The sequence below is a fragment of the Stenella coeruleoalba genome (genome assembly GCF_951394435.1).
Source record: "Stenella coeruleoalba genome assembly, chromosome: 1".
In the NCBI taxonomy this organism is placed as follows: Eukaryota; Metazoa; Chordata; class Mammalia; order Artiodactyla; family Delphinidae; genus Stenella; species Stenella coeruleoalba.
In genome coordinates, this window is record NC_137169.1 from 103,759,981 (window position 1) to 103,774,340 (window position 14,360).

Below are 14,360 nucleotides of genomic sequence, written 5' to 3' on the forward strand. Positions count from 1 at the left end.
TAGGCGTAATAGGAGGACAAACATACAGAGGGCCTGTCGTCATGGAAAATGTGTGCTTGGGTTTTTCTAAAAAAAAAAATGTCTAGGTTTTTCTAAAAAAAAAAAAACATGGAAAATGTGTGCTTGGGTTTTTCTAAAAAAAAAAAAGACACATGCTAATTTTTCTTGGTTCTAATCTCTTTTGAGCAACATCTGGCTTTACTCCTGAATTACAAGTAGCTGCCGCTTTGTGGTATTTGATATGCGGAGGTGTTTACAGAAGAGGGAAATATTGAATATGAACAAACTCCCTACCAAAGCATACTGTGTGTTTATGCCAATAGGTGTGCATGCTCAGTATGGGTAATGTAGCAACTATATAGTTATTGCATTCAAGTTAAAAAATAGATATTGCTCACTTTCCTAAAATTTTTCTCCTCAATTTTGTCCTGGCTATACTGTTCTATAAGTGTTAAAACATGAGTTTATATTAGAACGTGAGATTCTGGGGGGTGAGAATAATTGTTGTACTTTAATATCAATACTAGATGGTACACGAAAACATTACATCTCACAATGGTTCATCAAGATCAATTTAAGAATAGAGAAACAGATGCACAAACTTTTGATCTTCAAGTAGTGATTTTTCTTCAGCTACTAAAACAAATCAGTATTGATACTGCTCACGGAATCCATAATATAATTGCTTCTGTGTCTAGTGGGTTTAGAGCAGAGATATATTAGGGGAGTCAAACTGTCAAAGGATGTGAAGAGGTGCCGCCTCATTTAAATACGATGCAAATAAAAAACAGTAGCTCCACTTGGGTTCATGGGAAGGTGGCAATGAATTACTCATAGCTGCCCAAGTCAAATAATGTTTTTTATATCAATACTCTAAATGAAAGAGAATTCTGGTTGTTCTATCTAGGACAGATAGTGGGAGAAGCTGAGGTCAGGAAGCTACGTGCTCTGAGTCACAAATTAACAGGTCTGATTTTATTACCACCGTATTACACTCGTGACAATAATCACTTTTTACTTTGCCTTATAAGTGTTTCTGATTTTCTCAAATGTTCCCAACAAGATAGTAAGCTCCTCGGTGGCACAGTCAGCTAGTTAATTCATCTTTTATCTGCACTATGAAAATGTGCCTATAGCAAGACACATGCTAAAGAAATATTGGCTGAAAACAAAAATGAATTGCAAATAGAAATATTTTTCTATTAGGGTGTCATGGGGAGTATAGGATTTATGCTTTTAAAAAGGTGAAAAGGCTGGGGAAGATTAAGCATAGTGGTTGGAATGATTTTTCAAGTTTGTAGGTCATCAGGCAAGAAGTGAAAGGAGCATCTTACTGACCAATGTAATGTTTGGTGTGATCCTCTTCTCCCCTTCTTACTAACTGGGTGGTCTTTTTTACTGCTGTGTTTGCCTCAGGCTGGTCCTTTCCCTTTCCTTTGGCAACCGTGGCAATTGGGGACTTTTTTTCCTTGAGAGATTTTGCTCTCCCTTTATCCTTTTCTACCTTAAATCTGTCTTCTATCACCTGGAAAGACAGAATACTTTTGATTAAACCATAGAGTGAGCAGGCAATGGCTTCTCTACTGTCAGGTAAATTAAATCTTTATTTCATTCACTCACTCCTTTACTCCCTGATTCATTCTTCAAGCCAGGATAGTGGAGATTCCAGGTTGAGCCTAAGCTGTGAGAAGGCACATCAAACACAAAGACCAGAGGGGTGGATGCTAGGAGACTGTCACACACACACACATCTTTCTGGAAGGGAATTCATCTTAAAGGAGCCCCCCCCTTGGCCTAATAAACAACCTCAGTTAGTGGCTGGCAGGGAGAGTGGTGGATTCTGAGTACATTGTGATGGCAGGGACTTAGGTTTATCAAGTAGCCTAACCCTGGGGTCTCTATCTGGGTCTAACAAAGGTTTTCTTTTCAAACAATTGCCAAAACCTTTGTACATTACGTCATAATGTAATTACACTTTCCATTCATGTGTTATGAATACATATAGGTTGAGTTCATTGAAATGACGTGGTAGTATTGGACCATACAGAAGATCCAGAATATGCTTATGTTATTTATTTTTCCCATGTTCAACAAAACTGGGCACAAAAATAACTAAACTAAATTACTGCAGCAACATTGGGGGTTCTGTGTTTTCCTGAGGTCGTGAAACCAAATTTGAAGAACTCAGTCCTAAGACGTTAGAGACAAGGAAAGTAGAAGATATATTGCTTTGGCACCAAGCTAACAGAAGGTAGCACAGGAGGGGAGAGGAGCGTCTGCCTCCTCTACGTGGCTTCTGGGTGTTGATGTTTCCAGAGAACGCAGTTTTTGGTTTCTTTTTAATCTTTTTCACCCCTCCTCGTGGCATGTGGGATCTCCGTTCCTCAACCAGGGATTGAACCCACGCCCCCTGCAGTAGAAGCGTGGGGTCTTAACCACTGGACTGCCAGGGAAGTCCCAAACCCAGTTTAGCTGTAGCACCCGGAGGAAGCATCAGAGGTGCCCATGGACCCTCCGTGCCTGCCTGGCACCTGTGGCTCCAGTGGTGGGGAAACTCGACCTCCCCACCACCTGCTCCTCAACAGAGGGAAATATCAGTGGAGGCTGCAGATGTCACTAATAGCCTTGGATAGAGGCAGCAAGGAAAGCACAAGGTAAAGTACAGAGGTATGAAAAGCCCCAGTGTTTCTCTCTGCGCCAGATACAAATTGGCCCATAAAAAGGGTTGGCACGTGCTAATGCATATATATGGAATCTAAAAAACTGGTACTGATGAACCTAGTGGCAGGGCAGGAATAAAGACACAGATGTAGATAACGGACTTGAGGACACAGGGGGGAAAGGGGAAGCTGGGACGAAGTGAGGCAGTAGCATGGACATATATACACTACCAAATGTAAAATGGATGGCTAGTGGGAAGCTGCTGCATAATGCGGGGAGTTCAACTCGATGTTTTGTGACCACCTAGAGGGGTGGAGTAGGGAGGGTGGGAGGGAGGCTCAAGAGGGAGGGGATATGGGGATATATGTATACATAGAGCTGATTCACTTTGTTGCACAACAGAAACTAACACAACACTGTAAAGTAATTATACTCCAATAAAGATGTGAAAAAAAAATAGGGTTGAACTCTATTCCCTTGAGCTCCTACTCTACAGGGGAAGAAAGAGAAAAAAGCACATGAACAGAGAAACAAAAGCATGACTGACGATTTTCATGAATTTTATGAAGGATAAAACCCAATGTAGTAATAGACACACAATTCACCACTCACTAGTAAGCTGGTGATGGAAGGCCTCTGAGGGAGTGACATTTGAGTGAAGACCTGAAGGATGAGAAGCATCCGTGTGAGAAGCAGGGGAAAGGTGAAGTGTGTGCCAGAGGCCCTGAGTTATAAAGGAGACGGGTATGCGCAAGGAACTGAAAGGAGGTGAGTACAGCAGGAGAATAGTGGGCAAGGGAGAGAGTGGCCAGGATGAGGCGGGGAAGGTAGGGCATGGGCCAGGTCATCCAGCGCTTTGGTGGGGGCTGGTTCACAAGTTTATATTTTATTAAAAATGCATTGGAAAGACCATAAAGGGTTTAAATTTTGATTTTGCAAGATAGGAAACCAGAAGACCAGTAAGGAAACTCTAGCAATAGTTCAGATAAGACCTAACAGTAACTCAGTTTAAAGTGTTGGTAGAGTGGAGAAATGTAGATGGATTTAAGATATATTGTGGATGTTGAAAGTACAGGGGTTGAAAGATTAGAGACAAGGAATGAAGGAGGAGGCAACAACGATAATGCTCTGGATTTAGTTTGAATAACAAGTTGGTTAATGGTGCCACTCACAGAGACAGAAGCATTGGAGTGAGAAATAATTTTTACTTAAGGTGGGCAGACTATTCAGAAAGATCTTGTTAAATCCGAGATGCTCCTGAGATGACAAGGAGACAATTGAATACACATGTTCTTCTCTCAGAAGAGAGATGTGGCTGGAGTTACAAATTCAGGTGTGGGTAACATAGAGATAGTAGTTAACTGCACGGGAAGAGATAAGACCCCCTGGGGAAAGAGGTCTCAAGAAATATGAGAATTGAACCTGGGATCATGCTGGAAACTCCAATACTTACCAACTGGGTATAGGAGGGGATGTGGGTAAAAGAGAGAAGTGACTTAGAAAGTAGGAAAAATTACAGAGTATGCAGCTAGAGAACCAAGGGACTGAAGAGTATGGGTAGTTATAGGCGACATTATGGGAGCAGTTATGGTGGAGTGTGGAGGTAGTGAACACAGAGGCAGGAACAGTTGAGTGACCACTTGTGTGGACAATGGTTTCAAGAAGCTTCCTTGTGAGCACTATGCACAATAGCCAAGACATGGAAACAACCTAAATGTCCATCAACAGATGAATGGATAAAGAAGATGTGGTGCATATATACAGTGGAATACTACTCAGCCATAAGAAAGAATGAAATAATGCCATTTGCAGTATGGATGGACCTAGAGATTATCATACTAAGTAATGTAAGTCAGAAAGAGAAAGACAAATACCATATGATATCACTTATATGTAGAATCTAAAATATGGCGCAAATGAACCTACCTATGAAACAGAAACAGACTCATGGACATAGAGAACAGACTTGCTGTTGCCAAGGGGGAGGGGGTGGGAGAGGGAGGGAGTGGGAGTTTGGGGTTAGCAGAGGTGAGTTATTATATAGAGAGTGGATAAACAACAAGGTCCTGCTGTATAGCACAGGGAACTAGAATCAATATCTTTTGATAAACCATCTTGGAAAAGAATATTAAAAATGCATATATATATGTATAACTGAATCACTTTGCTGTATAGCAGAGATTAACACAACATTGTAAATGAACTATACTTCAATAAAAAAGTAAAAAACAAAACTAATGTAAATGCATTAAAAAAAAGAAAAAGAGAACAGTCTTTAAAGAAAAAAAAAAAGATGTTTGCTTGTAAAGGGGAACTGGGGGACCTGAGATTGTTCAGTGGATGAGTGGGCAGAAGGGGAGTATAACGTCGTTATGCACGTATGTAAGTAAAGTCAGGAGATATTGTGTTTTCAGGCTGATGGAATGATCCATCAAAGAGGGGGACATTGAAAACATGGGGGAGACTAAAGTCCTTGAGGAGAAAAGATGGGATAAGATGAAGAGAATGTGTCAATAACTGGACTTTGATAGGAAGAAAGGCAATTTCTCAGTTTAATGAAAGGAGCAAAGAGGGGATGACTGGCTGGGTGTAGGTGCAAGAAAGAGAGAGGTCTTGATGGTGTTGGGGGAATGTTTCAATGTTTTCAAGTCAAGGATGAGGCAAGGTTACCAACTCAAGATGGGCAGGTATGAGGTAGGAGGTTTGACTAGAGAAGATAATGTGAGTCATCTCAGAAAGTGGGAGAGCAAGCTTACTGAAGAAAGATGGTAGAACTCTCTGCCAATGTGGAGAGCTTATTGGAAATTTTGAGATTGTTCACTGAAAATGAAACCAGAGCCAAAATCAGTGCCCCTGACTCCAATCAACTCGGAGGTACTGGTAAGACTCGTGCAAGTAGGCGCTCTCCCAGCCACACCTTGGATCAAGGTGAGTCCACTAGAGGGAAAAACACCAGTGCAGCTGTGAGGTGGACAGCTGGCCTCACCATAGAGAAGTCCCAACTTGACCAAAAAAAATCTGCCAGAAACTTCTACAGCTATCATTTGAAATAAAATCGCAGGGTGATCTTTAGAACTGAAAAGAAGAAACTGTTTTAGATTAAATTATTCTAAAGTTCACCTTCATTCATTTCATTCAACTTTATACATGCATTCATATTCCACCATTCCAAAAAACACTTCCTGACTGCAGTGGACATTTGTGTCCCAGTAAGGCAGTAAAAGGGCCCTCTGGCCCTGCAGGCTCTCCTAGGTGGGGTGTAGGACCTGTGCAGACACATAGCTCTCATTCCTTTGGAGTCTCTCTAGCAAAGATTGGGTTCTACAAGGTAAGCAACTTCCTGAGCCCTTTCTCCTGTAAGTTTTCTTAGGATCCTAGAGAAAGCAAGGCTGATCACAACCAAAATTTCAAAGTAAGTGGTAACTTAGCAGAGACACTGCTATACAGTATGATACGTGCTTTCTAGACGTCATCATCTTTAATTTGTTCTCACAAAGCAACATGCCAAATGGGTAATTATTCCCATTGTATAAATTAAGACCCACAGTTTCCCTCACAAGCACACAGCTGTGGTAGAGACACAAGTTGGTGTGACTCCAAACCTCAAACTCATTTTATTTCCATGGTTCTCCTGTAGCCTCAGCCTTCGATGTCCTTGCAACCTTCTTCTCCATGCTCGTCTGCCCTCTCTCTACTCCATCTTTCCAAGGGCTGAATAATACTAGCTGTATGCTCTTCTGTTTCTCCGTGTGTTTCACTTCCCTCAGCTCCTCCTTCTGCTCAGTGCCCTCTTTCCCTCTCTTTCTTTTTGCCTTTGCATTCCCTTAGCAAGGCCAAACTTGGTACCCTGAAGACGAGCATCTTTTTTTTTGTTGTTGCGGTACGTGGGCCTCACACTGTTGTGGCCTCTCCCGTCGCGGAGCACAGGATCCGGACGCGAAGGCTCAGCGGCCAGGCTCACGGACCCAGCCGCTCCGCGGCATGTGGGATCCTCCCGGACCGCGTCACGAACCCGTGTCCCCTGCATCGGTAGGCGGACTCTCAACCACTGCACCACCAGGGAAGCCCAGACAATCATCTTTTAAACTAATTTCCAGTAACACGGAACTTAGCAATATTGATCTCCCTCTTTTCACAAAAGCATTTAAAAAGTACTTCTAAATCCTGATTTACTTCTTTTTTTTTTTTTTTTTTTTTGTGGTACACGGGCCTCTCACTGTTGTGGCCTCTCCCATTGTGGAGCACAGGCTCCGGACATGCAGGCTCAGCAGCCATGGCTCACGGGCCTAGCTGCTCCGCGGCATGTGGGATCTTCCCGGACCGGGGTACGAACCCGTGTCCCCTGCATCGGCAGGCGGACTCTCAACCACTGCGCCACCAGGGAAGCCCCCTGATTTACTTCTTTAGGTATGTTTTTAAATTCTAAAAATAATCATTATTGAAAAACTGGAAAAAAAACATAGAGAACTTACAAAAATCACAATTCCACCATCCAGAGAAGAAGAGTGAAGAGGCTATTACAATGCATTCTCTCAAATTATGTTTAGGCGTCATTTTAATGTAATCATTATTGTTGTCTCTATATAACCTAGTGTTCTGCATTTTCCATTTAACAGTGGATGTATGTTTAATTGGTAGAACATCAAGAAGTATTGCTATGTAAAGTATGTCTCATAGCGACTATATATGTGATTTCCTGGTGTGCAAAGACACTAAATGGTAGAGAACAGAAGCAAATGGAAGCACCTGGGTCCTCCTGGGTGCCAGGGGCAGGCAGAGAAGTCCTTGGTAAATTTCTGAACATGTTCTTTGCCCTACCCAGTCCCCACTACTCCCCTGTGCCTGACTCTAGTGGTGGTCTCTCTACTCCTCTCCTGTATCCAGTCTGTATCTCCCAACCTCCACACCTGAGCTGAACCACGACAGTCCCTTTGTTCCTCTGCTTCTGAACAATCGTTGACTACTTGGCCCCTTAGAATTCTGCTCTGGTCAAAAGGTCCATCCTTTTCTACTAAGCCCCAATTGCAGGAAAATCACCTCCTATCTCCTTCCCTTTCCCTCTCTTCTCTCACATTCTGAATAAGTCCCTCCCCTCTATGGGTTTACGTCTTGGGATTTGAGGGCGGGAGTGGGGAGAAGTGAACCAGGTTTGCTGAGCCCCCTCTTAAATCATAAGCTAAAATTTGTTCAACACCAACCTCTTTTGCCTTTCTTGCTTTTGGGTAGCATAACATGCATGTTCCCATTTAGGGTCATCTACTTACAACTGAAACAACTCAGAGGAAACTCTTGCCAATTCAAGATAAAAATTTAGGAGGTGTGTATCTAACAGGCCCCTCTTTCTACCGTGTTTGGGGAACACATGCTCCCCAGCATATGAAGGGAGAGTCAAGTTCATGGCAGAGTACATTTTCTTTAAAATGCACTGTGTACCAAAAGCATCTGGATGGCTCCTCCTCCTGTGGGAAGGCTTTGGGTAGGCATGGAGGTTTCTTACCAGTTAAGCTACATAGCAGATGTGGGGCTCTTGTCTTAGCAACAAACAAAAATGTATTAGGGTTTCACACACTCACTTGAGTATTACGTGACACCTACCTAGAGCCCTTAATCTTGTTATTCTCACCTCTTAAAGGGAAAAATACAAAATTCTTCCTCTCTGGAATTGGGCAACCTAGTTAGTTGATGCTTCAAAAATATTTTAGACTGTGTTTTATTTCTAAATTACTTCTTAATACCAAAATTCAAATACCTCTATGGGTATTCATTCTGTTGTTCTTCACAGTGAAAGGAAAGTAAATGGTAAAAGTCAGTGGAACCGGTGGTAGATACCTATACTTCCTCTTAACTTTTATAGATAATAGCACATCTACATATTTGTGCATAACTGTGTGTTGTGTACAACTCTGTGTTTCATATGTGTTCTATCATAAGATTCCCACAATAATATTATTAAGGATATAGATAAGAAAAGATGTCACGGCAGTTAAATGACTCACTCCACTATTATGTGACTTATGAGAAACAGGGTCTATCTTCTGAGTGCTACTCAGTTCTCTTTCAAGATATCACTCTATCTCACAAACAATCTATTGGTCACAGATGATGAGAAGACAATAGATGGACTGAAAGAAATGTATGGTGTCAAGTAAGTTTGAGAGACAACAGATTAAACAATATTAAAGAGATTTGTTTTCATGAAACTCCTCCATCTTTAATAAGCTAATATAAAGTTAATTTGAACAGGGGGTCATTTGTTATCTTTTTTAATGGAGAACTGGGTCTAAATGGTTCCAGAACCTATTTTGGAAAGAAAAGGTTGTGGGAACATTTGGGGGCCCAATTAATCCATTTCTATAAACGTATGCTAAGGAAATTATCCAAAATATGAAGAATTGTATACGGTAAGGTTGTTCATCACAACATTGTTTATTATGAAACAACACAGAAATAATGGAAATGTTCAACAATAAAGGAACTTTAAGAAAAGTATGGTAGTCAATAGAATGTCACCTAGCCAATAACAATGATAGATGTGGATGCTGTGATAATGAGAAAAAATTATGGTATATTTTAATTGAAAAAAACTGGATTAAAATTTCATTTTACAATGATTACAGCTATGTAAAGAAACAAATCCACAGAAACAAAGGAAATGTACCAAAATGTTAACATTAGTTATAATAGGGTTATGGCATTATGAACATTTTGTTTTTCCTTTTCTATATTTTCTATTTCTTTCCCCTCCCTGCTTACCTGCCAAATAGAAAACATAATGTATGGGACTGAGTTAGGAGCTTGCTTTTCTAGAGAGTGGCTGAGGTGTAGAAAACGTAAGCAAACGAATATACTGGGTTCACTCGACCAAATGATGCAATCTAAAGATTGCACCAAGTCCTGGGGTGCCACACTGCCATCTTCAGGGTGCAATTCTTCATCCACGGACTCAGAACACGGCCCTGTCTGTGTGTGGTGGTGGTGAGGGGGTGGGTCTGATGTCTACCTGATGTCTGTCTCCTGCACGATCCTATGTGATTTAGAGGTTTCAGCACCGGATCAGCCAATGCTATCCAACTTCAACATCCAGAGGGGCAGAGAGAAGGGCTAAGGATGTTTGAAATAATCCCAGGAAGTCTCTTTCTAAGAGATTCCCCCAGAGACCAGCCCATTTCTGGGCAGGGGGGTGGGACTGGATAAGAAGTCAGGATTCCCTCGGGAATTGGTGGTTGGTTAGCTCAGTGCCCTTTGTCTTTGGTGGACTTTGTTCCTTTCTCTGACCAGTCCCCCCCACCCCCGCTTAACCTCAGGATGTTTTATGCAACATGGAATTACATGATCTAATTAGCGAGTTGGTAGATCCCACTGAGCAAAGCCATTTGCTCCTTGAAGCATCCCTGCGAAGTTCTCTGCTGATCGTAAGCCAAGAGTGCTGTTTTGTGTAATTATTGAGACACACTCAGAAGGGGTATGTACGGTGGTTAAGAACATAATCTTAGAGTCTGACAGTTCTGGATTTAAATCCTGAGTAGCTATTTAGCCTTGGGAAAGTTACTTTTCACACCCTCAGTTTCCCCATCTGCAAATCGAGAATAATACTCTGTAACTCATAAAGTCATTTAAAGCATTAAATGTTAAAACATATGTAAAGAGCTTAGTATAGTGGCAAGCAGTCAATAATGGTAGCTAATTACTATTATTAGCTGCTGTAACTATTTGTATTTCAAAATACTGCTCTATTTTAAATGTGTGTGTTTCTTTACATTTTTCCTGAAGTCTGTAAAAAGGTTTCATTGATTAATAGCATCCCAATTAGGAAAGCACTGCTCTAGTTTACAGATAAGCCAGCCAGGGAATCATTTATAATTTACCCTGAATTGTTGAATTTTGTAGCTCTTCAGATCCAACAGTTTTGTTGGTAGTATCCTCATTTCGATAATCCAGCCTCAAAGAATTCCATCCAGTTAGTGAGGCAAGTTATTCCTTTCCTGAAACCACACGGGTCCCTCTAAACTGAGTTTCTGCTCTTCCTCTGTTTGATTTCTTAGAATAGTTTCTGAAGATTTTAACCACAACTGAATCAAAACTAACCAGCCTGTAATTTCCTGGTATGTCCCTATGGCTTTTCTTTTAAAACAAAACACACATACAAAATGGCATTACATTGGCTGGTTTCCAGTGTTTCGGGGTTTTAACTGGAGTAAGCTGGAAAACGTCTGTGAAATTTACCCTAATTTCTCTTTGTCGGTCCTTTGGAGCAGGCTCTGGGTTGTTTGGGCTTCATCATGATATCTGATCAAATTTAGGTGCTTTTAATTTTGAGATGTTTTAAGAAAAGTTTACCAATACCATCTGTCCATATTCTTTACTGCCTGTCTTCCATCTATTCAATTCTAGGACATTGAAAAATAAGGCAACTTGTGCTAAGTAGATAAGCCAGAAAGAGAAAGAACTGTTCTGCTTTTATATAAAAGATATGCTAAAAATATCCAAGAAAATATGGACTGGTTATTTGAATTCACAAATTAAAAGCACAGTTAGAATATATTTGGATCTTTTCCTAAAAAAACCTATCCAAATGTTCTGAACTCAACGGCACAGACTAGATTTAGTTTGGCTGATTATTTAAATGGGTTAATTTTGCTTGTATTACAGCCATTTTTAATTTTTTGATGATTAAATGTTTTCTTTTAGCTGAATTCTCAATATATTTTAAATATTTTGATTCACAATGAAGTGTTTTGGTTTTAAAAAATGTTTATAATTAATATATAACATAAAAGTTGCAGTTAAAAAGAAGTAAAACTGTGAAAAATACTGTAATATTCAGATAATGACTAAATTAAAACATGGTCAGCAATTTGTTTTAAAATTATAATGAACCTTATGAAAATATATGTGCCCAATACATTGTTTCTCTAAATGTTTGTTAAGTTAATGAATTAACAACAAATTGATAATGATATAACTAAAAATGCAGAATAAATGTTGAGATAATGATGTGCACAAGGAAAACTTATTTCTAAACAAAACACTCTCTTATTCCGATTTTAAGATATAATAAAATCTAATTTGGGATTAATTGTATGAAAAAATCATATTCAGAAGTTCTGAAATGCTGAAATACATTTCTAGAAATAAAGTGTATTTTCTTCATTATATGTATATTTGGAAGTAATCAACAAGATGCTTCTGAATATATAAAAGTTTTGAAATATATTCAACTTATTACAATTAGAGGCAGGGATTTGCCTCTCAGAAATTTATATGCTAAAGGCCTCTAAACTGTACTTCTAAGAAATAGCTTCCTTGTGTTATTTTTTATAATATTAATTATCCAGTAAACTTTCTTCATGGACAAAGCAAATGCAATGTTAAGCATAGCCCGGACTAAAGTGTTATAAATTATTAAAATTAGTGGAATCTAAAATAATGATATTTTCACTGTATCTGGCTATTGTAACTATATTATTAAGAAAAGTTTTGATGGTTAAAACAGAATCAAGGGGCTTCCCTGGTGGCGCAGTGGTTGAGAATCTGCCTGCCAATGCAGGGGACACGGGTTCGAGCCTGGGAAGATCCCACATGCCGTGGAGCAACTGGGCCCGTGATCCACAACTACTGAGCCTGCGCGTCTGGAGCCTGTGCTCCGCAACAAGAGAGGCCGCGATAGTGAGAGGCCCGCACACCGCAATGAGGAGTGGCCCCCGCTTGCCGCAACTAGAGAAAGCCCTCGCACAGAAACGAAGACCCAACACACCCAAAAATAAATTAATTAATTAATTAATTTAAAAAGCAAGTTAAAAAAAAAAACAGAATCAAATATGTAGTATACATTACATTTTTTTCCATTGGGCTAAAAGGACAGGGACGTACTCATATTAGTAGTTTTTGTCCTCACTGTCTCCCTAGTATTTTCTGTAATTACTGCTATGGATATTTTTCAACCATTCATTTTTAAAAATTCAATTCCAAAAATTCAACATAGAAGATACAAAACACTCTGGGTTGTACAGATGTAAACATATAACTAGTATTTGAGAGAAAGCAACCACATATACCTCATGTTGATGTTAAAAAGCCGAAGAGACAGTCACTCCCCTTGCAGGAATCTCAGAATCTCACCCGGGGTTCAGAAAAAGGAAGAAATTGGGTAAAGTCCTCTTTCCTTTTTTTCCATTTTCTAAACCACAGCGTGGTGTCAGTTTTACATACTTTATACTTATTTTGCTTTCTGCTAAACTCCCTGGCTGACAAGCATTAACCTCCGTTGTTCCAAATGACCTGCTGGGCAGTGTTGTTGAAATGAACATAGATTATATCATCCCTCCAACAACTCCCTTAGTCTTGCCTTTACCTAGAATATTTTTCTGGAGAGTTCTCCCTTCCAATCAGTTTTCATCAATTGTTTAGTACTGACTCGTGTGGTTGCAACTCAGAGATTTGGGGCTGGTGTTTCAGGAACCCAACTTAATGAAGGCATCAAATTAGATTATGTAATTGCTGGCTCTTAATTGCTCTAAGAGTCCTCTTATGCACCTATTACTTTTTTATTTTTATAAATCTAAAATTCAACTCCCAATTCCTTAAGACTCTTGAATTTTCAACAAATAAAGATTATTTCCATATCTTCAAAATCTCATAACTGTCTTATTATATTGTTCACATTTCAAAAAAAATGTTGAGCAAAATAACAGTGCAGAAATATCTTTATACTGTTAGTTTTAAAAACGTTTCCTCGGTCGCCAGGATATTCCATTTATTGTTACTTAAAATTTGTTAACTGAAATCTAAAACCTACTCCTATTACAAACAATTACCAAGACTTAAAACAGGTGGCAAACAAGGAAACTGACACTCTTAAAGTGTTATGTATATTTGTAGGTGCTGTGGGAAAGCACAAAGCAAACAGAAGGTGCAAGAATTTTTGCAGGACTTAACAGTCTACTTTTTGTAATTCAGATTCCCATGTGATACTGGAATTTTAAAAAGACAAGAAACCATCTTTCTATACTAGTTTCAAATTTTCCAATTTTTCTTCTGCCAAGTCTTAACGTCCCTGAGTATTTTTTAAGGTACGAATCTCCTGTACACGTTGGAAAGAGCTTCATATAGATGGAAAACTATACCATCAACTGTTTTCAAATAAGTAGAATTTTTCTGGGGACAATATACACCACCCTAGTAAGATGCTAAATGCAGAATCTCTTTGAAAAACATAAAGCCCTATATTACAAATTTAAGGTGGCATTATTATGTTTATCTACAGTTACCCTGTCAAGAGTTCAATTCAAATAGGAAAGCCAGATTTGGGGGGGGGGGTCTTAACAAAGGGGAAGTAGGTATTATTGGAACATGTTCACTTTTCTCTTTCTTCTTCCATGACTTGGTTTTGCCTCTCCCACTTAGACGCATAAAGAAACAATTTACTTATACACCCATTTCATGCATACACATGCACACATACACATTACACATGTACATACAGAAGCATTTGGCTTTCCAAAAATATTTCAGCATGATTTGGAAAATAAGAAAAACATCTCTCATTTTGACTAAGGTTAAATAGCAAATGGATTTGAAACTGGCATCACTAAAACTATTTTAAAATATTTTTTCAGATGAAAAATACAAATCTTTGGAAAACTCACAGATTGATTTCCATAGGCAAATTAAATGAAAAGTCTACACATGAAGAAATAAGC

The 14,360-nt window shown here is 39.4% G+C and overlaps 1 protein-coding gene across 1 annotated transcript in view; it reads right to left on the reverse strand.

The window, feature by feature from the left end:
* Positions 1-14,360, reverse strand: part of SPAG17 (sperm associated antigen 17) — a 229,695-nt gene that overhangs the window by 158,898 nt on the left and 56,437 nt on the right. Inside the window, exon 5 of the mRNA XM_079944374.1 lies at positions 1,339-1,525. Coding sequence (XP_079800500.1) covers positions 1,339-1,525 — 187 coding nt within the window. The remainder of the gene's footprint in view (positions 1-1,338; positions 1,526-14,360) is intronic.